General features: G+C 32.0%; 3 protein-coding genes across 5 annotated transcripts; 1 reads left to right on the top strand and 2 right to left on the bottom strand.

Moving 5' to 3' along the window:
• Positions 1 to 974: 974 nt before the first annotated feature.
• On the top strand, positions 975 to 4,177 carry LOC133677927 (ABC transporter G family member STR-like). The gene is made up of 4 exons (XM_062100067.1): positions 975 to 1,673; positions 1,766 to 1,945; positions 2,044 to 2,312; positions 2,423 to 4,177. Exons 1-4 carry the CDS (start codon positions 1,317 to 1,319, stop codon positions 4,053 to 4,055), a joined length of 2,439 nt encoding a protein of 812 aa, XP_061956051.1. The 5' UTR covers positions 975 to 1,316; the 3' UTR covers positions 4,056 to 4,177.
• A 183-nt stretch (positions 4,178 to 4,360) lies between these two features.
• Positions 4,361 to 8,968, bottom strand: LOC133677925 (TPR repeat-containing thioredoxin TDX-like). 2 transcript variants are annotated; one of them, XM_062100065.1, is made up of 10 exons: positions 8,818 to 8,968; positions 8,679 to 8,717; positions 7,732 to 7,878; positions 7,540 to 7,627; positions 7,375 to 7,455; positions 7,178 to 7,242; positions 6,893 to 7,033; positions 6,711 to 6,824; positions 5,942 to 5,972; positions 4,361 to 4,977 (listed from the first exon to the last, which is right to left on the bottom strand). In XM_062100065.1, the coding sequence occupies exons 3-10, from the start codon at positions 7,858 to 7,860 to the stop codon at positions 4,649 to 4,651; spliced, it is 978 nt and encodes a 325-aa protein (XP_061956049.1). In that variant the 5' UTR covers positions 7,861 to 7,878; positions 8,679 to 8,717; positions 8,818 to 8,968; the 3' UTR covers positions 4,361 to 4,648. The 2 variants fall into 2 exon arrangements, with proteins under 2 accessions (XP_061956049.1, XP_061956050.1); XM_062100066.1 differs by having other exon boundaries at positions 8,684 to 8,712; positions 8,818 to 8,929.
• Positions 8,969 to 12,581: 3,613 nt separating this feature from the next.
• LOC133678697 (protein TIFY 6B-like) lies at positions 12,582 to 16,771 on the bottom strand. 2 transcript variants are annotated; one of them, XM_062101146.1, is made up of 7 exons: positions 16,493 to 16,771; positions 14,593 to 14,795; positions 14,122 to 14,426; positions 13,932 to 14,022; positions 13,494 to 13,800; positions 13,314 to 13,374; positions 12,582 to 12,986 (listed from the first exon to the last, which is right to left on the bottom strand). In XM_062101146.1, the coding sequence occupies exons 1-7, from the start codon at positions 16,578 to 16,580 to the stop codon at positions 12,863 to 12,865; spliced, it is 1,179 nt and encodes a 392-aa protein (XP_061957130.1). In that variant the 5' UTR covers positions 16,581 to 16,771; the 3' UTR covers positions 12,582 to 12,862. The 2 variants fall into 2 exon arrangements, with proteins under 2 accessions (XP_061957130.1, XP_061957131.1); XM_062101147.1 differs by lacking the exon at positions 16,493 to 16,771 and adding an exon at positions 15,165 to 15,231.
• Between the last annotated feature and the right edge of the window lie 10,317 nt (positions 16,772 to 27,088).

The raw sequence follows: 27,088 nt of genomic DNA, 5'->3' as shown, positions 1-27,088 counted from the left end.
ATTGACAGTCAAGGTTCTACGCTCACAAGTTCTAAAGTGCTTCCAAACTTATTAACAAGACATTCATTATTTTTTTAAAGCGTGGTTCTTTGTTTCAACAATGCTATTTTGTTAAAGTAAATAAATAATAGTAGTTTGGTGGATAATAACATATTGGTAACAAAATTCATCAAAAGGTGTTTTTCACTCTCCATCATTATCACTTTTTATTACCTATATCCTTTGTTAAGTTAATTTTCAACTTCTAACAAAATATGTATAATAATTCAAGATTAATTAATAAGCATAGGTATAACAATATCTTGTATAATTGTTTATAAAAGTAATGCAATATTTTTTCCACTTCTAGTTTACATAAATTTTAATAATCAATATTAGAGAAAATTAAATTTAAAAATTCACTACTTTTAATTATTTGAAAAAAAGTTTTTGTGAATTTTAATTTTACAAAAACTCTCCACTTATGCTTTTTTTCAAAAACTTTCAAATAAGGTTGTGGTATTTTTTTCTAATATTAGTACCTGTTTTTCTCTTTGCAACCTTAAATAATATTGTTTAATTTAATTTTATTCAATTATTTTTATGTGCATGTTTATTTTTATTAATATTTAATTAGTAAAAAACCAAAGTTATTAAATACAATTAGATCAATGGCCTATTTTGCAATATTAGATATCTTTATCAATATTTATTTACATAATTGACATTAACAACTATTTTTTTCATTTAATTACACATATATTTCAAGATTTATTTAATTATATGAATACATTAGCCATAAAATTTACCCATCTTTTTGAAACTTAGCGAAACGACTTCCAACTGTTGCTTGGGGTGCATTTGTAGGACATAATTAGAAGTTTGTTTCTTAAAAAAAAAAACAATAAACACAATTAGAAAAGTGAATTAAATTTATTCTGTCTGGATCTTATTGGTCTGTCCATGACCCCCACCAACCAGTTGTGTCACAATTTTGCTGGCTCTGGCTTTTATTCTTTGAAAGGCCAAAGGTGATGAAAAAGAAACATACAAACAAACAGAGAACGAAAGAAAAAGGCTGGTCTCTAGCGCACGATGTAACGAAGACAGAACAAGCACCGGAAACATCAAGGCAAATTAATGACGAAAACAAGGGAGGTTAAATCCAGAAAAAGAAAGGCTGTACCATCTCGATTTTGTCTGCAATCCACATGGTTCGTCCCTCACCTTTTTATAGCATACCAGAATTCCAACTTCAGTTCTCAAAGAATTCTTGAAACCCATCTTTGGCTAAGCCAAAAACAAGATCAAAAGGTGCTCACTGATCTCCATCGACGATGAAGAACCTAGGCCGGTCAGATGCAAATAACAATCTTGAGACTCTCTTAGACGTGGACAAAACGGCATTACGTAAGAAAAATGGAGTGCCAGCGGAACCCCGGAAGATGATGGCAGGACATGGCCTGGAGTTCAAGAACCTGTCATATAGTGTCATGAAAAAGCAGAAGAAAGACGGGGTGTGGATCACCAAAGAAGCATGTCTTCTCAATGATATCTCTGGACAGGCTATAAGGGGTGAGGTTATGGCTATTATGGGGCCTAGTGGTGCTGGGAAGTCCACTTTTCTTGACGCCATTGCTGGTCGAATTGCAAGAGGGAGTCTCCAGGGATCTGTTCGGATAGATGGAAAACCGGTTGGTGTTATCTACTATACCTCTCATTCAATCTTGAAAATATTTTGATTTTTTTCAACAACATGGTTATATATAAGGCATCTTATGTGCAGGTAACTACAAGCTACATGAAGATGATTTCATCGTACGTAATGCAAGATGACCAGCTCTTCCCCATGTTGACAGTTTTTGAGACCTTTATGTTCGCAGCTGAAGTCAGACTTCCTCCTTCAGTTTCCAGGGCTGAGAAGAAGAAAAGAGTCCATGAGCTCCTTCACCAACTGGGTTTAACGGTATGACTTCTTCTTCCTGATCACACACACAGTCACCGAGACATGTACTACATTATGTGAGCATAAACTTGAAGTTAGTAGCATATTTGGTTCTGCAGAGTGCAACACATACGTATATTGGAAACGAGGGAAACAGAGGAGTGTCAGGAGGGGAAAGGCGAAGGGTGTCTATAGGAATTGATATTATCCATAAGCCATCCCTGCTGTTCCTTGATGAACCTACTTCTGGTCTTGATTCTACAGGTGCTTACAGTGTGGTTGAAAAGGTGAAGGACATTGCTCGGGGTGGTAGTATAATCTTGATGACCATCCACCAGCCATCTTTCAGGATTCAAATGCTCTTGGACCGTATCACGATTCTTGCAAGGTAAAATGCTTGAAAAACTCAATTCCTATAAAACCCTGGAATTGTATCCATCAGATTCTCCGCTAGTATTATTACATCTTGCTTGCTAAGACATCAAATTATGCAAACAGGGGAAGACTGATATATATGGGAAGCCCAGTTGCTCTTCCTAACTATCTTTCTAGATTTGGAAGGCCTCTTCCTGATGGTGAAAACAGCATTGAGTATTTCCTGGACGTGATCAAGGAGTATGATGAATCAACCGTGGGACTTGATCCCCTTGTGTTTTACCAACGCGATGGTATCAAACCGGATCAAGCGGCACAGACACCAGTCCGCAAAACACCAAGAACTTCCAGGACACCACGTACTCCTTACATGAAGACCCCTCTGTCAAAGTATGCCATCAGCCTCCGAAGCCAAGGATTCTCGGGTACAGGGGATATGACATCTCAAGCGGACTCTGGTCAATTTGATTACTACGACGAAGATGATGATGAGGAATTTGACAACTCCCTGGAACGGAAACCTGCACGCACACCAATGCAAAGTGGTGTTCATAATCCTCGTTTGGCTTCTCAATTCTACAAAGAGTTTCCAGTCTGGGTCTACCATGGTATCAAAGGAACTCCTCGCCGAGCACCGTCATGGACTCCTGCGAGAACTCCAGGAAGGACACCCGGGAAAACACCATTGACTGGGCCAAGAAGCCAATCTTCAAGCCGATTCTCAACACCACAGCATGTTGTTTCTCGTCCAAAACCCCCAGAATTTTCTAACCCCTCGCTGGACCCATATTCCCCTTCTTATGAAGAATTCAGTTGTGAGGAAGAGCTTGATGAGTCAGATCACGGTCCTAAATTTGCAAACCCATGGCTCCGGGAGGTAGCAGTTCTTTCATGGCGCACAGTACTTAACGTGGTTCGCACTCCTGAGCTTTTCCTCTCGAGAGAGATCGTATTAGCTGTTATGGCACTCATTCTATCCTCACTTTTCAAGAACCTGGGTCATCCATCTTTCCAAGACATTAACAGGCTTCTCAATTTCTACATCTTCGCAGTTTGTCTTGTTTTCTTTTCATCCAATGATGCTGTCCCAACTTTCATCCAAGAAAGGTTCATCTTCATCAGAGAAACCGCCCACAATTCCTACCGCGCTTCTTCCTATGTCATCTCCTCACTCATAGTGTATCTCCCTTTTTTCGCTGTACAAGGCTTGACTTTTGCTGCCATCACCAGATTCTTGCTTCATCTGAAAAGCAATCTCTTCAACTTTTGGTTGATTCTTTATGCATCCCTCATAACTACTAATGCCTGTGTGATGCTTGTTAGCGCGCTTGTCCCGAGTTACATCACAGGTTATGCCGTCGTGATTGCGACAACTGCTCTATTCTTCCTGACCTGTGGGTTCTTTTTGAAGCGCTTGCAGATACCTGTCTACTGGAGGTGGCTCCATTACATATCTGCAATTAAATATCCCTTCGAGGGAATGCTATCAAATGAGTTTAAAGGCTCAAGATGCTATTCAGGGAACCCTTCAGAACTTTCACCAGGCCCTCTCGGAGAGATCAGACTCAGCCAACTGCATAATGACTCAAAATTAGAGCCAAACTGCATGCTGATTGGGCAAGATATTCTATTCTCTATGGATATTAAGATGGACAGTATTTGGTATGACATTGCTATCTTGTTAGCTTGGGGAGTTCTTTACCGATTCTTCTTCTACCTGGTTCTTAGATTCTACTCCAACAATCAGAGGAAATGAAGCTGCCTTTTTTACTGTTGTTCTGCCGTTTGCATTTGTTTTTGTTCGGAATCAACGCATTGTCTTAAACTCTAGGCCATGACTCATACAATATATAATCCATATACTATGACCATTATGTAGTTGAATGTTTAGGGATTTCTTGTTTGCTTATTTAGAACATAATTGGAAATCATGGAAGCATGCAAAGCATGGTGGGATTTTCAAACAACGAAGCTCTTTGTTTTTTGTTGCTCTTAGAAATGGAAATTAAGGCAATGACAAATGTAATTATTCTTATGAACATAAATAAACATTTTTCAACATGAACAAAATGTATTCTCACTGCTATATCATTACCATACTTAAATCAGGATAGCTTCCATACCAAGTTCCCAACCTTATTTGGAGACTCAACTAGGACTTCGATAGAAAAACCATAATTATTATGCTTTGTCCGTACAAACAAGTATAAATCCCAAAAGAAGCATAGCTTGAGCATGTCAGTTCTATTAAAAATATAATAATCTCATACATTTCTCACGTCTTAATATCGTTGTTAAGTTTGATTACCGAAAACACATACAATGCTCTCGCAGTAGATTAGCTCGAGACTAGCCTGCATGTTGTTCAATTTTCCTTTCCAGTCCATTTTTATCAGCCCCCACAACCTTGTCAATCTCCTTGCCATTCTTTGTAAAGTAGAAGGTAGGAACACTGCTGATATTCCAGCTTGAAGCAACATCCCTTGCCTCGTCTATGTCAACTTTCAAGAAAACAACTTTCGGGTACTTTGCAGCTAAGCTTGTGAAAATGGGAGAAATCATACGACATGGCCCACACCATGTTGCCGTGAAGTACAAGATTGCAAGGCGAGAAGTTTTTGATGCAGCATTCAGTTTGGGATCTAGTTCCCTAGCAGAATGAATGCCTATAACTTGCCCTGTTCATATAAAAAAATAAAAAAACAATGATAAGGTGACCTATAGACACCATTCTCCTTCAAACACCATAAAAATGACAAGTATATCTAAGAACTTTATCAGGTGATCTCCTCCACTCAGAAGGTTACAAGAGATATCCTTGTCTCTTTTGACTCTTCAATAACTATGGTGGTCAAAAACATAACAAATGACTATCATTAACTCTTTTAGATAAACATACTTAAGAGCAAGCAACGGCTTCTCTATGTTCACATATTTCACCGCTCCTGGTTCTGCCCTAACAATGTTACTATGATTATTCTCTCACCCTTCACTGTACTTTAACTTATGCATGACAAATATACGTAAGTTATTGATGCTGGACATCAAAAACTGATGAAAAATATACCAAAACACAGACAATTACAGCAATACACTAAATGACAGAAGAACTACAACACTTGACACATACATAAACCAAACACAAGAAAAGAAATGACATAAGAAGACTGGAGACATCTGGCAAAGAGCAAGTCTGTTCGCTGTTAACATTCTTTTATGCTATTTAATCACTTAAAGAAAAAGGCCCTGATTATCCATGAATTTCTTCTTCCTGGTTGCACCAATACAAACCACCCTCTGCCCCAACAAAGAAGAAGAAGAAGAAGAAGAAATAAATGCCCTAAACTGAGGAGGGACGTGTGATGTTTCAAAAAAGGTAGGACTGACCCAGAAGTGCTTAATCTAAACACTGGCTAGATAAGTACTCGGTACTAAGAGTAATAATACCAAACTACCATCCGCAGAGGAATGATTCAGGGAATAGATATTCCAATGCCTAAAAGTGTGAACTCCATTCTGTGAAATCATGTTAAATTTAGCATCACTTGATCCAAAATGAAAATTTTGTCTGATGCACTGCTGGATTGCTTGTGTGTGCACGCGCACAATGCAGACGAGACACAAGAGAATAGAAACCCATACCTTCATTCAGAGCAGATAAGGCTTCTCTTTCCTGCATTGAATCAAGGGTATTTCAGTACACAGCAATCAAATACAAACAAACAATAATTTAGAAAACCATGCGGAATAAGAGAAAGCAGTGTTGGTTGTATAGCATCAGTTTCTATAATAACTGCCAAAGAAGTCTAAGCACTCGTGAGCATGCATGAGATAAATCTACTAATTTGAACTTATGTTATTTCTATTCAAATGCCCGTATTACAAACCTAGAATATACCTTTAACTCTATTTCCCTGCATGATAATAAATCAAAGTGATAGGTCAAATCAACTTTGTTGATTAATCTTGCTGATCTGACTAGCATTTGCTTGTCCTATAAACGAGTATCTAGAAAAATTTCATGAAATCATAAATAGAAAAACTTAGATAAGAATCAATAATTCATATGAATAGGGGATAGCCAGCCATATTAAATGATGCGAGAATATTATAGACTAATTTCAAGTTTTGCCTGAGTATTGTTTCATTGGTGACTTTGGGTTGCCAGTTCTTCCAATTAACATCAGCTATAACTTGACCCAAAATGCTCATGAATCACTCAAGAGCAGCCGTTATCTTTTCACTAAACTTGTGAACTGTCATATATTAGCTTGAATGAAGCATATGCATCATAAACACAAACTTTCTGATAAGAAACAAGTGTAGGTTAACAAAAAGAGTAATTATTTTTCATCCCAATGAACAAGAAAAGTACAACTATTAGATTTTTTAAGGAAAAAAATAAACTTACTTCGGGTTCAGCTTCTTGTTTTCTTTCACGTTCAGCTTTCCTTAGCTCCCTTTCTTTCTGCAGGCGTTCATATTTTATGCGATGCTCTTCAATTTTGCGTGCATTAGGTTCAACCTGTGGATTTAATTGTACTATCAGAAAACATTTACTGTACCAACTCATGATACAGAACGGCAGATTACCTTTTTCAGCACTGAACCAATCTCATCATCATAATCCAACTTTGATGCCATTTGCAGCTCACTTGCTGCTTGTTCCCATTGGCCTAACATGGCTCTGGCCATACCTCGTACTTTATATCCTTTTGCAGAGTCTGGATTGATCTAATGAATAAAACTCACCTCTGTAAGTCATGTTTTTCCAATGGGATAAATACAGACATATAACAACTGATTAATCTAAAATCTTAAAACTTTTCAGCTGCCTGTACAAAATAGGTTGTGGAAAGGACTCAGCCACAGACTTACTGCCAGAGCAGCATCAGCGTCACGAATTGCAGCATGAGGTTTCTTCAGTTTAACAAAGACACTAGCTGGAAAAATAAAAGGCATCTTAGGACATTGAGAAAACAATGAAGTAACAGGGTAAGGCCAGGCATCAAATGAGAACTGAAAATTGGATTTCAAATTAGATAACATATCATTTTGTAAAAAAGAAAACGTACCTCGCGTGGCATATAATATAGCTGAAATTGGATTCAACATGATGGCTTCTGTTAAATGATCTATGGCTTCATCCAGGTTACCTGGAAAGTAAGACAAAACTTGGCAAGGAACACTATGGGATAAATCTCAATCAGAAAATCTAATTGCGAAGGCCTATGGTGTACCTTCAGAAATTGCATCCATAGCTTTTGCCTTTTCAGTTTGAGCAGCATCCCGCTTTTCTTCTGTAACTTCAACTGCAGGATCTCCCATCTGTAATCACAAAACATGTATGCTTAGCCGATGTATAAGACATTATAAAGGCCTCTGTACCAACTAAATATGAGTGGTTGAACTCAATAGACACTTTCCATCACCTTTTGTGGAGGATCATTATCAGGTTCCACAACATCAGTATTATCCAAGTCAATATCAGACTCAACAATATCATCATCATCATCTTCAATTGGTCTTTTGGAATCATAGCATTCCCCAGAGTCAAACATGTTAATATCACCTTTCTCCTGCATAAGAGCATGCTTCTATCAGCACATAACTATTTCCATATGAACAAGTAAAAGGCAAATTACCCTTCAAGCTATTAAAAAAAAAAATCTTAAAAAAAAAAGCTCGATAGTCATAATAAAAAAGAATGAGTGCTACTGATCTCTCTCTTGTGCCAAGTAAGTTATGGACACGTGAACTCATAATCCACAAGGCTAGAGTCCAAAACCCAGAAGCACTATTTCTGCCAGAGAATCAAACAGTATAGAAAAAATACTAAAGAAGAAGACATTCTTTATGAAATAAAAGACAGCGTGATGTTCCAGAGTAAAAATCGCAAGGAAAGGAAGAGATTAATGAAATGTTTCAACTACAGAATACTTCACTTTTTCCTCTATTTTAATAACTCCATATATTATCATTTACAGCTCAATATTTCATCAGTTACGAGAAATTTCTGTAGTACATTGATTAGTTTGTATATATATTCTGTTCAAAAATTGTAAAGTTTGTATATATATTCTGTTCAAAAATTGTAACTTTTCTCTTTTTTTCCTCATTTGTTTCCATTTCAAGAAATGATCATAAGAAAATGGAAAAGACTCCTCATCTTCCCAGTAAATTAGTATAGAAAACCATCCTTCAAAATACTTCAACAATATGCAACTACAAGAGATGAAGTTACAGCTCATTTCCTGTGACAACAATATAAGTCGAAATCCTATGGAGCCAGAAGATTTCTGCATTATTACATAACCCAGAAGCAAAAGCATGCTAAAAAAAAATAAAAATTTATAAACTAGAAGTGAAGGAACCATGCCTCACCGGTTTTGTCTCTGGAGGAACTCGAGCACCTAGGCTGCAAACACATCAAAATAAAACAAAACACTAATACATCCTCAAGACAAGAAACAAAAAATACTAAGATGATTAGAGAGATAGAGGTAGGAAATTCATACCTTTGCAGAAAACAAGAGATGGGGAGTGGAGAATTGAAGGGCAAGTCTTGCACTGATCAATAAAGTGTTTGAGTTCTGTTATTTTAGCGGCATCCATTTGGAATAATATTATATGCTTCTCTTTCTTTCTTTTTTCTTTATCAACGGAGAATCTAGAAAGCGAGTGAGCACTTAGAACCTTCTACTGCTAAGGCAGTGCTTTGCACTTCGAAAAAGTATTTTTAAAAAAATTTAAATTTATTTATTTATTTATTTATTTATTTATTTATTTTTAAATTAATATATTTTTTATGTTTTCAAATTATTTTAATGTATTGATGATAAAAATAATTTTTTAAAAAATATATTATTTTAATATGTTTTTGAATGAAAAACACTTTAAAAAATAACTTCTACCACACTTCCAAATTCCGCTTTTGTTTTAAACATGTTTTATGTGTATTTAGCAGCGTAATAGTAGTTGTTTTTTAAAGTGTTTTTTATTTAGAAATATATCAAAATAATTTTTTTTATTTTTAAAAAATTATTTTTAATATAAGCACATCAAAATGATCTGAAAACATAAAAATAAATAAATTTAAGCCAAACTTTTTAAAAAAAATTTGATGAAACATGGTTTACATCACATTCCCAAACATTTTCAAATCATGATAGTGGGAAACAACAAGCAGATCCTCTACCTATTTCTTGATTCTCAATTTAGTTCTCAATTGAGTCAAGATAAAGTAGGCTAGGGAGTGAATGAGAGTCTAATAATGGTTGTTTTTTAAAGTGTTTATTTGAAAATGCATTAAAATAATATCTTTTATTTTTAAAAAATTATTTTTGATATCAACACAACAAAATAATATGAAAACATTAAAAAATATTAATTTAAAAAAATTAATTTTTTTAAAAAATATTTTTAAAACATAAAAACAAACAGACATTAAATTACATTGCCTGACATTGGGTTCTAGTGGGTTTGAGGATTTTTTTTCTCTTAAAAATAAATAATGCAACTATTTTATAAGTTTATATATATATATATACACACACATTGTGATTTGTAAATACATTGTAGATTTATACATGATAAATAATTAAATTTAATAAAACAAAGACACATTAATTATAAGATATTAAAATAATTGAAGAAAACATCTAGGTTTTAACACCATAAAATAATCACAAATTAGTTCATTGCATGGAAGAAAGTAATTTTTTTCAGTGAAACCTTAAATGAAATAATTCATATGAACTTAAAATGGAAAATAATAAGTGATGCGATTTTAAAAAAAAAGATTATTGAATTTGTATAGAGAAATCTAAGAAGTTAATCGTGATGAAACATAATTCTTAAATTATAATACTTTTGATATATAAAAGAATATTTTAGAAAGACATGCAAAGTAAGTAATTTAACTAACGGAAAAATCACATTGAGTCTCTTGATTGTTTTTTCGTTTTATCTCCGTTATTTGAAAAATTACATTTTTAATTCATGTTCAACTATCATGTATAATGACATTATTACCCTCGTATATAATATATTGCAATCTCAATGAACATAATACTCGCTCTCACTTCTTATGTGCATTGAGTGAAATAACCTCAAATAAAATTATTTTTAAAAAAATAATGTTATTAAGTTAACTCGTAGTTCTGATTAATTAAAATTGTTATTTTTTTATATTTTAAAAGATTTACTTTGTATATATTAATTTTTTAACTCATAATAAAAAATATTTCCAGCATATAGAAAAGATATTAACAACATCCATGTATTTTTAATTCTTTTTATATTAAAAAAAATTGATACAATTTACAGAAAATTTTATGAAATCGAGTAACACCAATAGCCAAATCTTAGCATGACTGTATTCCTTTTACGTCATTGGGAGATGACAAATGATAATTACAAGTAATGGAATAATAAAGTTTGTCATAATCGAATTTTCAAAAAAAGTGAGAGATTGAGAGTTTATATATATATATATATATATATATATATATATAAACATCATTCTATCAATTATAACATAATTAAGTGTATATTCACTAATATTGCATGATAAAAATGTTTTTTTGACACCTTTCATTCTAGCCTAGAGAATGACTCATGATAAATTAAACCCCAATAAATTGGTGGTGATTTAGATATCATAAGAGAGTTATTTTTTTTATTATTATTATTAATATAAATATTTGAGTATATAAATTTATATACATCTTAACTAATTTTACGAATCTTCAATAAAAAAGCCATCTTCATTCTATAGACTATAGCCTAAAATCCTTTTACAATTTTTGGTAATGAAAGAGGGCAAAGCCAAAGGCTCAAGACACAGCAACACCCACACAATACAAACACTATGAACCGTTGGAAGCCTCGTATTATCTGCCCAAAACAAAGAGAAATCATGCCCAATCAAGTTATTTTAAAAATTTATTTTTATATTTTAAAAATTTTTATTTTTTTATTTTAAATTAATATTTTTTAATATTTCTAAATTATTTTGATGTATTGATATAAAAAGTTATTCTTAAAAAATAAAATAAAAATATTATTTTAATATAAACAAAAAAAATATTTTAAAAAACAATCACTACCATTTTATCTTAATCATTATCCGTAGCAGCTGCATATCTAGCAAGCCGATCAGCACATGCAGTACCCTCTATGTATACAGTTGGTGAAGTGAATTTCGCAAAGAAGGGGAGCATTCGAGTCTCCAGACCAAGTTTTTTAAAGCAACAGGCTAGCTAACTACTGTCTGGAAATCACTTTCCTGTAGCCCTTTTCCCATGCTAACTCAAAGCCGTGGATAATAACCCCATAGTTATGCCTTCACGAAGGGGCAAGCACCTCTTTTGCAGGCAAAAGCCCTAAAAATTCTACCTGTGGATTCCCCTTGCTTCCACCATCAGTATTCACTTTAAAGCCTAAAATCCCTTTTAACTATAGAGAGTTTGATTCGATTCTCTCCCCGACCCAAAATAAATAAAGCTTCATAAAGGGATGTGTTTGAAAAGATTTTAATTGTTATGTATAGAAGTACTAAACACCTTTCAAGCGGAAGTGCGTCAGAAACTAAAGATGGGAGCTCATGGGAAAGAAATTGGACTTGCATTCCGTGCCATACCTTGCCCACCAAAACAAGTGAATCCTGATGAAGCCATGCAGCAGGTATATACATCACCATCTTCCTTGATTCTGGGGAAGATTGTGGCTCCTGCTGGATGCGATATGAAAATGGTTTCTTGGTCGGCATCTTCTGCATTCTTCATTTGCTAACAATGGCGTCAAATCGCTCTAGTGTAGTCCCATCCGAAATTGACAGGCATGCAGCAAGTGGCCACGCCGTCCCAAAAGGGTCCCTCTCCTTGGCCATAAATTTAATGGTTGAAATTCGAAATGATCAAAATATCCCGTAGGTTAGCAGTTGAAATGAAGCTGATTGTAACAGATATTGATGCATGTTGAGAAAAGGTGGTAATGGTCTGCTAAAATATGAAAAAGCTAAAACGAAGGAAAAACTCTTCCTCTTTGGCTCATGAGATAACGTAATTGGTCTTGAACCTCTTCCCCACTAGAAAAGAAAAGAAAAATCTTATCAGAATACAATGTGGAAGATTGCAGCTTGCAGTTGCTGATTTAATGATGAACCTCTCCGCTTGCAGTTGCTGATTTAATGATGAACCTCTCCAGTAGCTTTTGGGACATCTACTGGAAAAATGCACTGCTCCATTGAAATGTAGAACTAGAAATAAAGAGACGGAAATATAGAAATATCTTCCACTATGAGAAATGCTACTTTTACAGCATAATGGAAGCTAAGACAAGTTACAAGTGGTCTAGGGTGTTGTCGGATTAAAACATTTATCATAAACAAAATTTACCAAATTTCTACTAATAATAAGAACCATATATCTAAAGTAAAGATTCTATCTCCTTAAAAGAATTGAGCTTACAACTTAGAACAGAAAATAGACGTTGAAGATCACTCTTTCTTATACTTCGGTTTCAATCCCTTCGGTCAGAGTCCCCGGCCTGTTTTCACTGCTAGTTGCTGGCTGGGAGAGGGAAAGAGCTAGAGAAATTCATAGATAAACTTGCACCATCACATCCATGGGAACCACTCTCGGGAGACTTCTTGCTTACATTATATGGCGAAGTTTGCGTCACCCTGCATGCACCCACAGAATATCATTTTAGCATGAAACTAAGTACCAGCACCAAAGTGACAGAAAAAAATATGAAAAAACTCTATTATTAGTTAGAATCAGATCCTAAAAGCATGATTTCTCATTTTCCCCCCATGATATCCTCAATGACCATGTCTTTTCTTTCACATCGTTTCAAATTATCTTTTCTGCCAACATTGCCCCTTGGGGTTTGACGGCCATCAAAAGCATTTTATTTTTTTAATAGTTCCCTGATCAAGACGAGCCTTTAACATCTGATGGAAAACTGAGTCAAGTTATTGCCATAGATTGAAGTCACAGCTACAAACCTTTCCTTGCGCTTCTCCAGAAACCGAGCCAACGATGCTTTACGAGCCTGAGGTACAGCCACTGCAAAGAGAAAAGCGATTTTCCATCATAATACTATCAATTTATCATAAACATACTCAATAATTGTATGAAACATAGATTTTAAAAGTAAAGCATGGACAAAGCCAACAATGTCATACCTGCTGGAACAAGCGTGGCAGAAGTAGGCCCTGGTGAATTAAGTGGTTTGGGGGGTTCTGTTTGTTTAACAGAAGAAGCTAAAGATACTACTGGCTTAACTGTTGCTAAATCGTTGGTGTTACTAGAGGTCACGGAAATAGGGCTGGGAATGCATGAGATTGGAGCCGTAGTGTTGTTTTTGTTCCCAGCAAAAATATCGCCGACAGGTGGTCTACGAATTGGTGCCTGTGCTTGAGGCGTAGAGATTGGCTTGTTCAAAGTTCCAGAAGACCCACCGTTTCCAGCCAAAAACATAATGGCCTGAGCCTGGATAGACAGTAAATTATTAATGAAATAAATAAATGAATAATAATAATAATAATAATAATAATCCACCTCCGCTGGAAAAAAAAAATAAACTTCAAAGATTCAAAACGCTCTGATCAGTGGATAGATACCTTCTCAGGAGAAACATCATCATACACGCACACTGAACCAGCATAGAATATGGTCAACTGAGCAGGTGCTCCAGAGGATTTAGTACCATCCCTACAAAACAGATTCAAGTTTAACTTTCCAGTTCCGGCCATGTCCAAGGGATTATTGAATAAAACAGCACGTAGAAAAAAGAAACAGACTTTGAGATACCTAAGATCAGTGGTGCCAATGATCGAACTCGGAGGGGGAAGAGCAGATGGAGGGGTTATGACTGGAACTCCTCCCAGAGGTTTTGGGACTACTGAATTAGTAAGAATATTATGTCCTGTGGGAGGAAAATGGGACTGCAGGATGGGGGAGCTCATAGAAACGGTGATTGTTTGATTTTGTTGGCCGGAGATTGAGAACATCCTCGTATCCTGTGGCCGATTAACAGAATAGGCATCGAACTGCTGTGTACCATAGGTTGTCACAGGATAATGGTTTCCAGGTTGTTTATCAATAGCCAAGTTTTTCTACAATTTGTAGAAGGAAGGCAATGGTCAAACAATCAGCAAAACAAAATAAAAACATATATTGATCCTGAAGAAGGTTAAGACTTTCACCACTTCATATCCATTTACTCGGAAGAAGGGAATATAAGTGGTCTTTATACCCTGAAGAAGGGAATTAGCAACAAACCTGAACCAAGCCAGAGTATGTTTTCTGGTTAGAATCAAAAGCATCAGCAGTTGAAATAGACATAAGGCCAGAGGAAGATGCTACAGGATCATGAACAGCCCTTCTTGGTTTATCTTCCAGAGAAGACTTGAATGACAAGAATTGAGGAATGGCAGAAACCTTGTTTGAGAAAGACCACTGCATCCCTGAACCTCTCATGGCTACTGCAACACCAAAGAAATTTGGCAAAGATGTCCTATTAGCTGTGTTAATGATTGTAATCTCCAATTAAACTTAAGATCTGATCTGATAAAATAAATAAAATATATTTTAAACACTCAAAACCAAGAACCGAATAGAAATTTGCCAGCCACTGTTCATTGAAATAGAACTGTAGATTACATTAACAATATGGCTATAAAGAATCTTGATATAATCAAAGAGAAATCGTATGCGGGCGAGGTTGAAAAATATTATTAAAACTTTTTACACGGAAACAACTATAGACAGGCACACGACACAGAGCACACACATGAATAAACAATAATTTAAATCCAATAATTAAGCATCTAAAGGGAATTGTTTAATGATACCTTTCAATAAAGACTGTGAAAGAGAAGAATTGATGATCTCACGAGCTTGCATTCAAAGTAAAAAATAAAACAATGAAGCCTCTAAAATATTCAAAACCATGGGCTACAACAATTAAGCCTCATGCCCCATGTTACATTTGCGATTATTTTAATGAACAAGTTGGTTGCACCTGAGCAAGCACTGCTGCTTATCAGAATAAGCACATTTTAAAGTTATAAAAACCAAAAAAAAAAACATTTTAATCCCACCTGATACGGACATATTTCAATCACATTGTATCTGTCTGCCACTACCATTAAAAACACAATTTTTTTATATTTTTTTTAAGGCAAAACTGAAGATGAACCTTTATATTATTACATTTAACAGCTCATGTGCATGTTATCAAAAACATTATCTTATTCTTATTTTCTTACCCCAACACAACCAAGCTTGAAAAGTCAAGAAAGTAGACTGAATATGATAATTACTATAATAATAATAATAATAATAATAATAATAGAAAAGCCATGTTTCAACAACCAAGTCTCCAACTCCAAGCAATACAAGAACGCCAATCAATTTGACCCTCTGACCTGACCCACAAGTGAAACACACCGCCCATACGCAAGTTAGCACTCACCACAAGTTAATGGAGAAAAATCTGATTCCAAGGCCACCTTTGGGGAAAAAAACGAGCAGTAGTAAATTAAACGCCTAAGTACTCGTGACTTTAATATTCCTATATTAAAAAAGAAAAAAAAAACACCACACTCCCTTTAAAGTGATTGTACCATTCGCTTCTAACATTTGTACCATGTGCCCTAAACTTTTAATTTTTATTTTTTATTAGTTTTCACCACGAGGTTTCTTCTTGAAGGAAGAAAAAGCATGTGCTTAGCCCTCGTTTGACTCCTCAGAAATCTAAAATAAAAGAAAACAAACCCCAAAAATTAAAAAAAAAAAAAACGAAAAGAAAAGGGTTAATTGCAGTTTCACCTCCACATATAACTAGTTCTCCAAGGAAAGAGAAGAAACGCAAAACCCATCTCGACATGGAACTCAAGAAACCAAACAAACGCACACCGAGATAGGAAAGATAAGAATTAGGTCGAAAAGAAGAGAAAAACACTCCTTCTCTCTTTCATTTTCTCTATTTATGAGCAACCAGGAGAGCAAACTCAAGAATCACAATATATCCAACAAAAAAAAAAAGAATATAAGGATATTGCTTAGGGTTATTATTAAGATAGAAATATCAGTGCACGACACAAGGTTGGATATAATTTGGAATAAAAAAGAAAAGAAAGAATTCAACAAAAAGAGACATGAAACTATGGTAGCATACCAGAATCCTTGTTGGGAGTATCAGTGGTCGCTTCTTTGATTGTAAGAGGATTATTTATCGTACCCAGACCTAGGAAATCTCTCTCCATCACTGAGCCAATCAAGAACTTACACAACTTTCCTTCAATTCAAACCAAATAATTAATTCTCTCAACTACAAAGAAGAACACACGAGAGAAAAATGATGTTTGCTTGCTTCTTTAAGCTGAGAAAGCAAAGAAGGGAGAGAAGGACAAAAGAGTAACAGATGGGGACACAGACTGGTTTTTTATGGCAACTTTGAGTGTCAGAAATAGAAGGGTTTTTTTTTTTTTATCTATCAAATCAGTTTCTTGCTTTGGATCAACTTTCAAAGCTGTCACCAATTTCTGAAGGACTTGCTAAGTCAGTCCTATAACTTATAGAGCCGTTTGTTTTAGCAGCGTTACTATGTTTTTTTAAAAAAATTAGAAAGTGTTTTTATTTTTTTAATTTTTATAGATTATTTTAATATATTGATATTAAAAATAAATTTAAAAAATATTAATATGTTTTCAAATAAAAAATCACTTTAAAAAATAACTGCTACTACAATATCAAACACTACTACATTTAAGTATTATATTAATCTTGTTTTAAAATTTTTCAAGATTTTTTAACAAGGTATTAAACAGCTTGACAAATAAGATATTCATAAATGTCCTTTTAAAAATTATATAATGAGAAGTCAAAGATAACAAAGTAATTAATTTTCATTTAAGCCTAACTTAGGATTTACAAATAAACTCCATAAATTCATAGGGTTTGTTTGGTTATTAATATTGGTTGAGGATTTGAGTCTATAGATATTAACCCTTTTTTATTTTTATTGGTCCTTAATTAAAGAAATGGATATAATTACTGTAGATTAAGATTAATATAATCCATTAATATTTGTAAGAAAGACTCCATTTTCATTTTTATTTTGCAAGACTTGCCCGTAATATATATGGATTGAATAATTCGAATCAACACCATCGTATTTATATTTAACTATTACATTATTGTATGAAAATTAAATTTTAATATAAATTATAATCATTTTAATTATTTTAAAACAATCAATTTAGTCAGCACAACTTCTTAATTTCTTAAATATGATTTCAACATTGAAATTAAGTGAATATTACAAGACTATGCTATATATATATATATATATATATATATATATATATATATATATATATATATATATATATATATATTAAAAAATAAATTTATTCAACACAACTTCTTAAATAAATTATAATTTCACCTTTAAGTTGAAGGACTAACTAGCAAGACTTGGAGTTCGGATGTTGGGATTGGTAAGCCATTGAAAAATAGTATAGTGATTTGCATTTCTTGTAACTTTATGCTTCACACAAGATCTAGGCCGTTGATCAAAGATTCCTTTCTACAGTAAAAAAATTAAGTTCGATTGGGACCACCTGGTGTTGCCGGTGAGACACCACCTGCGTCACCAAAGTCATATTGGCTGCTTTGAGTAACACGTGGCTGGCTCCTGATTTATCTTAGCTCTTGTAATTAGTTGTTTGTGACTTTGAAATATCAATTCACGAGAAACATTTTTAAAAAATATAATTTCAAGAAGAATCTTTTGTTCCCTTCCTCTCTTTTTTTTGGTACTAGGATATATTATCCTTAACAGGTGACACGGGGATCTTCTCAAGGCGCAATAAGATTACACCACGTGGCTACATGGTTAACTTATGCACGGGCTTCAAGTCGGTGTAGGGGGAAGTAGTTTGGGCTATATGGTTTAAAAAAAATTAGGTTTTGTTAATGTGCAGATGTTTAGTTAATTTTTCTTTAATTAGATTTTAAACAGTTAGTCCAAGCATCACAATGACTCTTTTTTTTTAATCTTGCATCCCCGTTTATTAAGCACAAAACCAGAACCACATAAATCTTCCAAATGCCCAATAATAATAATAATAATAATAATAATAATAATAATCCTCCTATAATTAACCTCTCTTGAAAAATAAAGCAGATTTGTTGATCATAATACCTGCATTATGGGATTATAAAATATGTTCTGCACAAGGAGAATAAAAGGATGGCAGTAGAGACTTGGTCATGATGCATAATCCGTTCAAGAATAATAATTATATATTATATATTAACTAACCAGAGAAGATCAAGAGTTTATCATTGATGCCTCCACTTTCGTATCATTTAAAATAATCTTGAGAAGTGATTAGATCCTAGATTTACTCCTTAGAAATCATCAATTCGAGTCTCACAAACCTCAGAATTATTGGAGACTTACATGGTTGTTAGCTTCAGGATCTGTAGAATTAGTCGAGATACGTGCAAGTTGGCCTATATAACCACGTTAATAAAAAAATATATATGTAATTAAAATATTTTAAATGTATATGCATGGAATAGAAAGAGAAAATAAAAAAAATAATCAATTATTATCCCCTGCTTGTTTTAGCTTCCTGGGTGAAGAATGGTTGGATTATATGTTCAATAAAATAAAAATAAATAAATAAATTTTGTGCTGCATGTATTTGAAGGAAACTTGATCATAATTATATAAAAACTAATATTTAAAATACTCCCAACAAATAAATAAAGGCAGTCATATGTTAATATTTAAATAAAATACCCCCGGTCATGGAATATTATCATGAAACATTATGGAGTAAAAACGAAGAGCTTGATTATAATTAACTAATAATTAAATGCAATAACAATCTTAATTAAAAGAAAAGTTTATCGTTGACTTGAGGAAAAATTGAAGCCATCATGCTCTTTATGATCGGAGTTGCTTGGGCAATCAGCAGCCATGAAATTAGTAAGAGCAAGTTATTCTTCAGTCCTTAAGTTTAGAATATAACTTAATCTTTCGAATTTAAAAACATATATTTCTTTGACTTTTGTTAGCCTATTTTAATTTAAACACTAATTAATCTCTTTCCACTCAACCTCAAATGTTCCCTTTAGTAATTTATTAGTGGGTTGGTGTCCTCACTACATCACTCCATGAATTATTATTTTTCTAATAAAATATTTAAGTACTACTAAAATGTTATTTTTAAAGAAATCCAATAATTCAGGTTAAAGTCCCCACTTGCTAAATAAGGTGTCTTTATTTAAATTATATGAGGAAAAAAAACAACAATAGCAAACAAAAAAACATGTAAATATAAAAAACATTTAATTTTAAATCCGAGTTAGGTAAGAAGTCGAGTCGGTATGTTTTTTATATCAATCTCATTATTATTTTTCTCAATACATTGTTAGACCTTTCTTATTGGTCGGTCAGAATGTCTTTGGACCGTTCAAATTGACTGAATTATATCAGACAACTCCCACATAGTTTCATTTTAAATCCAAATTAGGCAAGAAGTTGGATATTAAGTTCTTATGTCAATTTTGTTATTTATTTTTATCCTTATGATTATTTTGTTGGTCGATCAAGTTGTTTTTGGACTATCCAAGTCTACTTAGTCACATTAACCTAACTTCTATGTACTTTAATTTTAAATACAAATTAGATAAGAAATCAGACTAAAAGGTTTTAAAATTAACTTCTTGGATCATATTTAATTAAAATATCAAATTATTTCTTATAATCTTGATTTTTTTGTTAGTTTAATATTTTTTTTAATAATATATACATCATAGCGTTTACTTGGATAAGAATTACATGAATAAAGTATAATTAGAGGTATATTTGGATACATATTTTGAAAACGATCGAATTGACTTTCCAACTCGTTTAAGAAAAATGTTTTTTGAATAAAGAATTGATTGATTAAAAATTCTATAATACGAGAAAATGATGTGATTAACCATATTTTAAGTACTCAATTTGTTTCGTCTGCAATTGGATTTTTTAAACATCATTTCAGAGATGCAGCAAAATAAAATATTCCATAAAAAGGACAGCTTTTTTGGATCTTTCGGTCAGGACAGAAAACGTTTGAACTTCAAGAAAAATAATTTCCTGACATTATTTACAGGTTCCTTTATGAATATCCATGGACCGATTCATATTTTGTCTTCTCTTCCTCCTCATACACATACTTATCTCTAGATTCTATTTATAGTCATTAATCATATCTACCCTGTCTATTTTAGGTATGAAAACATGCGGCTTGCTAGCTCTGTATGAAATTCTAATTCAAAGCCAAGTTTAACAAATATTAATTGAAAATTAAAGGATCAACAGTGCAAATGAAAAATATGTAGTCAAGAATACTGTAGAGATATTGATGTCACACCCACCTTCCTCTCGCCCTGTCGGGGGGTCAATTTTATATATATATATATAAATAAGTGCGTGTACGTGCGTGTGTGTTGTGAGAGAAAAGGCTGTATTGAATTTTTTTAGTTTAACGTGGATGTCCGGACCAGTTTACATATACCTCAATCAATCCCACAGGTTGTATTGAATTTTTAATCCCATTCCTCGTGCTCATGTGTTTTTTTGATTTATACGTTTATAATGATAATGATTATTTTTAAAAATATTTTTGTTTAAAAATATTTTAAAATAATATATTTTTTATTTTTTAAAAATTATTTTTAATATCAGCATATCAAAATAATTTAAAAATATTAAAAATATTAATTTAAAATAAAAATAATTAAAAAACTCAAATTTTTTCAAAAACAAATACTAACTTCAACTCATCAATTATCAAAGCTTAAAATGCAGCTTCCAAGGTGTAGGTATAAAATGGGCGAGCCTCCGGATGCACTGCATAATATGATCGGTGCGAGGCATGACCAGGTTATTAGATCCAATAATCCAAAGAATGCGATATTTAATAGGAAAAAAAAATCAGAAAACACTAATAATTTTATATGATTAAGTTATTGTTACATTTATAATCAAGGAAGGTCCATTTCTCTATAATTTACTATTTATATAGAATATATCTTAATTATAATGGATGGTAAGTTGACCATAATCTTAATCCTACAATAATTTCTTTGTCAGGAAAAAAAATATTCTAAATACATAGGTTTCATTTTGAATCATAGTGATCATGAGTTATATCCTATAAAAAATTATAATAAAAATCATCTAACTCTATTTTTATTATAAAAAATTATAATAAAAATCATCTTTTATCATGTATCTATAGCCTAAGAAATTTTTTTTTTAGGATAACATGGCTTTAGAGAATTTGGATCAATACTCAGGTGATGTGTGCATTCAAAATTCACTTGTTTTAATCAAAGAGTTGAAGTATTATGATACAATATTTGTTGAGTATTTTTTAAAGTATTTTAAAGAATTTGAATCATAAATAAATATAGAACTTTGACTTACAATGAGATTATTAATTTAAATATGAAGTGGAACCCATGTAATTTTTTTAAAATATATTATTTTATAAATTTCACAAATTATTAATTTATCGTTTTTTATTCATACATGCATACAAGATAATGATCTTTCTTGATGGATCCGCGCACTGGTAAAGGAAGAGAGGTGGAGGTTAAGAATAGGGAGTTGTGTTCTCTCTAACCTAGAGAAGTAACCATCATTGATTTTGATTTTGATTTTATTTTATTTGTATTAAATCAATTAAATACGACTCTCCACTCTTATTTCGGCACATCGTTTTCATTTTCATCTTCAAAAAACCATCGGACATGTAAAGTGACAACTCGTTAATTTGTGCACTCGACTCAGCCGCCACTCAATCAGAATTCCTTTTCACCAGGAACACCCCCTCTCTCATTCAACTCACTTCCCTTGTAATAAAATGTGGCGGTTTGTGCTTTTTCTTTAAATTATATATATTTTTTTTTCTGGTCATGTGGTCCTGTTTTTATATCTCTATCTTCTATTTTAATTTTTAATTTTTTAATCTTTCAGTCTTAATCAATCGAGTTGAAAATGGCACAAGATTCTGTAGCGTGTGGCACTAACTTTAATTATATATTTTTTTAAAAAATAAAGAAATATAAATTCACATTTTTATTCAGATAAGCGTGCATGTGGATGCCACGATGAAAAAGCAAGCCAAGCGCTACTGTCCATTAAAAACCATAGAGGCTGGGAAAAATTGTCCCTCCTTTTGATTTTTCAAGAACGGCCGACTAGGGCTTGTATTTTCCTGCTAACAGTGGCTCATATTGCGAGGATCATCGAGTGCCAAGCAAAACCCCACGTTCTACATGCTATATATAAGAATTTTGTATTCCTTTGTGCGCCCGCCCACCTGTCACAATAAATAGTTTATTTTCTCTCGATGATTGATGGTTTATATTTATATTTATATTTATATTTTATATGTGTGTGTGTTCTTGAGAATCTCCTCCACGACAAGAATTCAGCTTTCTCCCAAGTTTTTATATTGCATGAGTGATTTTTTAATATTGGATATTTTATGTGTTGGTTGAAAAGGGTGATGATTTTGCTTTTCTTGTTGATATTTTAGATTTAAATTCAAATTCGTTTACCTTCTTACGAGAGATTTTATATATATATATATATATATATATATATATATATATATATATATATATATATATATATATATATATTATAAGGAGTGGGATATCATAAACTCATCTAGATTTTAAGATTAAAAACTTGTTTGTTTTTATTATTATTATTTTAAAAGTATTTTTGAAAAATTTTATTTTTTCACTTCAAATTAATTTTTTGTGTTTTTAAATTGTTTTAATGTGCTGATATAAAAAATAAATTTTAAAAAATAAATAAAAATATTATTTTGATACATTTCCATGCATAAAATACTTTTCAAAACAACCGTTACCACAATACTAAACAGATACTTAAAGCTATCAACTCCACATGTTAGGCTAGCTATGAATCACATTTAATAGATATTTGGTATTGCATTTTTAATTGTATTTAGATGTGTTTAAAAAATATCAAATTAATATTTTAATATATTAATATTAAAAATAAAAAAATATTTTAATATATTTTCAAACAATCCCGTACACTTATTCTTCTGTCAATTTCTAGAGCTAGACTCTTAAAAATCATCAGCAATACGTGTCAAACACCACACCAAAAAAAAAAAGCAGGAATGATAATTGTATTCCCTGAATGGAGCTCTGCCTCTGATTATCAAAATGAAGGCAGGCATGTAAGGATTTTTTTTCCTTCGCAAAAAACAGAGATGGAGGCAAACAAAAAATATCTGATTTATGGAGGTGGTGGTGGTAGCGTTCAATCCAATAAATATCTATACGGGAATTTATATATATCTAAATAATTTGCTGCATTTATAATTTTTAATATATACTAGAATAATTGTGTATTTTTTTTTCTAATACTATCATAATTGACTTTGTTTGATAAATGCAAAATATATTAAAAAATAATATATGTAAATAGTTGTGGCCTTTGGTTTGCACGAAGGGGGGTTGGCAATAAATTAAAGGAAATTCCAAGAACCAAGGTTTAATTGAACTGTGGAAGTTGGAAGTGGTCCAAGATTGCAGCTATCCACTACTCTCTCTCTTTTCTTTTCTTTTTTTTTTATTATTATTATCCTCTTTTTTTTTAAAAAAAAAACATTATTATATTGAAACTTGTACTGCAAATCGGTAATCACATGTCGACATCACTTTTCTGTTTTTGTTGCATGTTACTCACAAGACTCCATTGTACTTCACCAATAATTCACACATCAAGATATAAAATAGCATATGATCATTTTTACGTTATTCAGGACATGCAGTTCAAGCCCACTTTTAAGCCCAGCACGCATCAAAACCTCTCAACTTCAAAGCCCTTTTACATCGCACCGTCATGTAGAGTGGGCTAGGCCCGAGCTTCATTTTATTATGGATCAGATCAAAATCCAATAATTGTATTAAAAAAAATATGAACGTTGTTGTTTTTTTAATGCGATAAAATATTTAAAATAAAGATTGAATATTTTTCTATTTTATCATATAAAATTAATTGAATGAAAAAAAATAAGTTAATGCTTCTTATTTGTAGAGTTTTTAAACCTGGCATGGTGGTTTTGTCCGAGTTATCAGGTTTTGATCGGGTCATAGAGTCATCCAGATCAACCACAATTTTTTTAATAAATCAAACCAATATCGTTTTGGTTATAAAAAAAAACGTAGTCAGCGAGTTGCAACCGAGTCTTGCTAAATCAACTGAGTTTTTGATTTTTTTTATTTTTTTTAAACTCAGCCCGATTCTATTCCCGAATTAGCTGGGTCAATCTATCATGCCATGCCAGACCAGGTTAGTTAAAGTTATTTCCTCCTCTGAAGGCAAGTTATTGCACTATAATAATCACAATAATTTTGCCTTCCGATTTGTTATTTACCTTGTGTTCTAGAGAACACATCTCGGATTCGAAGTTGTAATTTTGCCCTTTTTCTGTTTTCAAATAATGTAGGGATGACAACGAAGAGATTTTTATGTATCTATGACAATCATCTGCAGATCGAGTTGGATGGAGGGATTTCTTCACTCATCACGTGCCCCCAAGTACTCAGATTTTTAAAGTTTCTCTCTTAAATTATGTGTTAAAATTTCTTGTAGCACTTCACAAAATCACATTATAATAAATCGATGCAAAACATTTCATATTTAATAATCTTATTTTTTAAGTTACGTTCAAGGTATTGATAATATATAAAATATTAAAATTATGCCATTAAACTTTACTAGTAATACATCTTTAGTGACTAAGAGGATTAACATATGAATAATTCAAAGATCTTTTTATGTTTAGAACTTGTTTTATATAATGTTGAATTATGTGATGATTATTTGTTAAATAATTTATTTCTTGAGAATAAAAACAAATTAATTATCTAACTTATAATATATAGTATATTATATAATACATAATACTGAGATGATGGAAACCTCGTGATCATGTGCTCAAGCAATGTAACCCACATGCAGAAGGATAAATTTTAGAAAGCGTAAGAATCAGGTTTCATAGGAGTGTGATATACTGAAAACTTGTTCCAAGAGACTAGCATTATTGGAATAAGAACCCTTACCTTACGAATATCAATTCACGAATGAGAAGTATAAGGAAGAACACCACAAAGTCAGTTATTTTTTAATAAGTTCTATTGTTCTTTGTTTAACCAAAGAGAAAAGTGTTGCATTACGCAAAATACAAGTTTATTCAAAATATCATGGCTGAAAGCTAAAAACCTAAGTAGAATCTAAATAACCCTATTTATAATAGGTGAAAAACATCCTAAACAATTCTGAAAATAATAATAAAAGAGTTACAAATAACATAGGAAAAGAAATCCTAAATCAATTAGGAAACTAAAATAAATCTCACACAGTAGCTTCTAGACTTTATCGCAAGGCCTTACGATGTTGGATTGATCTGAAATATTAACATAATATAAGACAGAACCTCTGGAAATGTTTGGTAAAATTTTAGCTTGATCCAATAGTTGAATTGAAAAGTAAACATGTTAGCATAAAATTATACAATAGGGACAATCAGACCAAGAATCCTTGTAAGAAAAGGATTTTGGAACATTGAAGGAATTATGAATACACTTAAAAGCTATATTGTTGCCCATTAAAGATCCATGTAGAACTAGAAAAGATCTTAAAAGTAGCTATTAATATACTTTCATTATTAGAAAAAGAATCATCTCCAAATACAAAGTCCACAAGTCAAAAGACAACAAATAATAAAATTCATATTTCATGTTCTGACCTCTATCTCAATGCCTCGTAGAATTTTGATTGCCTTGAAATTTTACCCAATGTAGAAAAATATGTCTTAAAAGTCTTGGTTAAATTTCAACCCGATTCAAAGATTGGATTTAGAGTTATGCTCGATTGCGTAAAACTTGATAGTACGCACAATTACGCTAGAATCCAAATTTTCTTGTTCGAACCTTTCTTATATTGTATCATAAGATGTTGTTTAGGACTATTCTCTAATGCAATTGAATTCAATTATATTGTTTGACTTGAATTCAATTGATAAATACGTTATATTCATATTTTTGAAAGAGATAAGATTCAAATCATTTTGTTTCCTATATTACCTTCATCTTATTTCTTCAAATATCTTTTTTTTAAAAAGATAGATGAGTATTTTGAAAATTTTAGTTTTAATATTAAGTTTCTACTCTTTAGAATTGTAAATTAGAGGTCTGATTTACTTTTGGAGTATTTTTAAAGATTAAATTTCATTTGGAATTCAATTATTAACAATCAAGAGGGTTTCAAATATAAGATTTCATTAAAATCTTTGGATTGAATTCAATTTAGAGGATTTCAAACATGTTATGAAGGATAGTAATATACTAGTTATACACATTTTTAATTAAAAAGCATTAGTTATTATTATTATTATTATTAGCATACATTCATAATTATAAATTAGATTAAAATTTTAAAGCCAAGTTAGAATCTTAGATTATTTTTTATAGGATTTATAATATATTATTACATCAACAATTATGTATAATTAAAAAGTTCAAGAATTTTTTCATCATGGTAAAATTTTATTGAGAATTAAAGATTGAATGATTAATTTATTATGAAAGGTTTATAATATTGTATATCTTAACAAAAAAATATACTATGAATACATGGTTAGATACATATCAG

Source organism: Populus nigra, chromosome 18 (genome assembly GCF_951802175.1).
Source record: "Populus nigra chromosome 18, ddPopNigr1.1, whole genome shotgun sequence".
Classification (NCBI taxonomy): domain Eukaryota; kingdom Viridiplantae; phylum Streptophyta; class Magnoliopsida; order Malpighiales; family Salicaceae; genus Populus; species Populus nigra.
Note: the sequence above shows the minus strand (reverse complement) of the source record. Positions and strands in the feature narration are given on the sequence as shown.

Coding starts and splice junctions, on each gene's coding strand:
- LOC133677927 (XM_062100067.1), top strand. CDS start 1,317: ATGAAGAACCTAGGCCGGTCAGATGCAAATAACAATCTTGAGACTCTC. Junction 1,674..1,765: donor TTCGGATAGATGGAAAACCG/GTTGGTGTTATC, acceptor TCTTATGTGCAG/GTAACTACAAGCTACATGAA. Junction 1,946..2,043: donor TTCACCAACTGGGTTTAACG/GTATGACTTCTT, acceptor TTGGTTCTGCAG/AGTGCAACACATACGTATAT.
- LOC133677925 (XM_062100066.1), bottom strand. CDS start 8,914: ATGGATGCCGCTAAAATAACAGAACTCAAACACTTTATTGATCAGTGC. Junction 7,243..7,374: donor TATATTATATGCCACGCGAG/GTACGTTTTCTT, acceptor TTATTTTTCCAG/CTAGTGTCTTTGTTAAACTG. Junction 4,978..5,941: donor CTTATCTGCTCTGAATGAAG/GTATGGGTTTCT, acceptor TTATATGAACAG/GGCAAGTTATAGGCATTCAT.
- LOC133678697 (XM_062101146.1), bottom strand. CDS start 16,580: ATGGAGAGAGATTTCCTAGGTCTGGGTACGATAAATAATCCTCTTACA. Junction 14,023..14,121: donor ATTGGCACCACTGATCTTAG/GTATCTCAAAGT, acceptor TCTGTTTTGTAG/GGATGGTACTAAATCCTCTG. Junction 13,375..13,493: donor TGCCACGCTTGTTCCAGCAG/GTATGACATTGT, acceptor TTCTCTTTGCAG/TGGCTGTACCTCAGGCTCGT.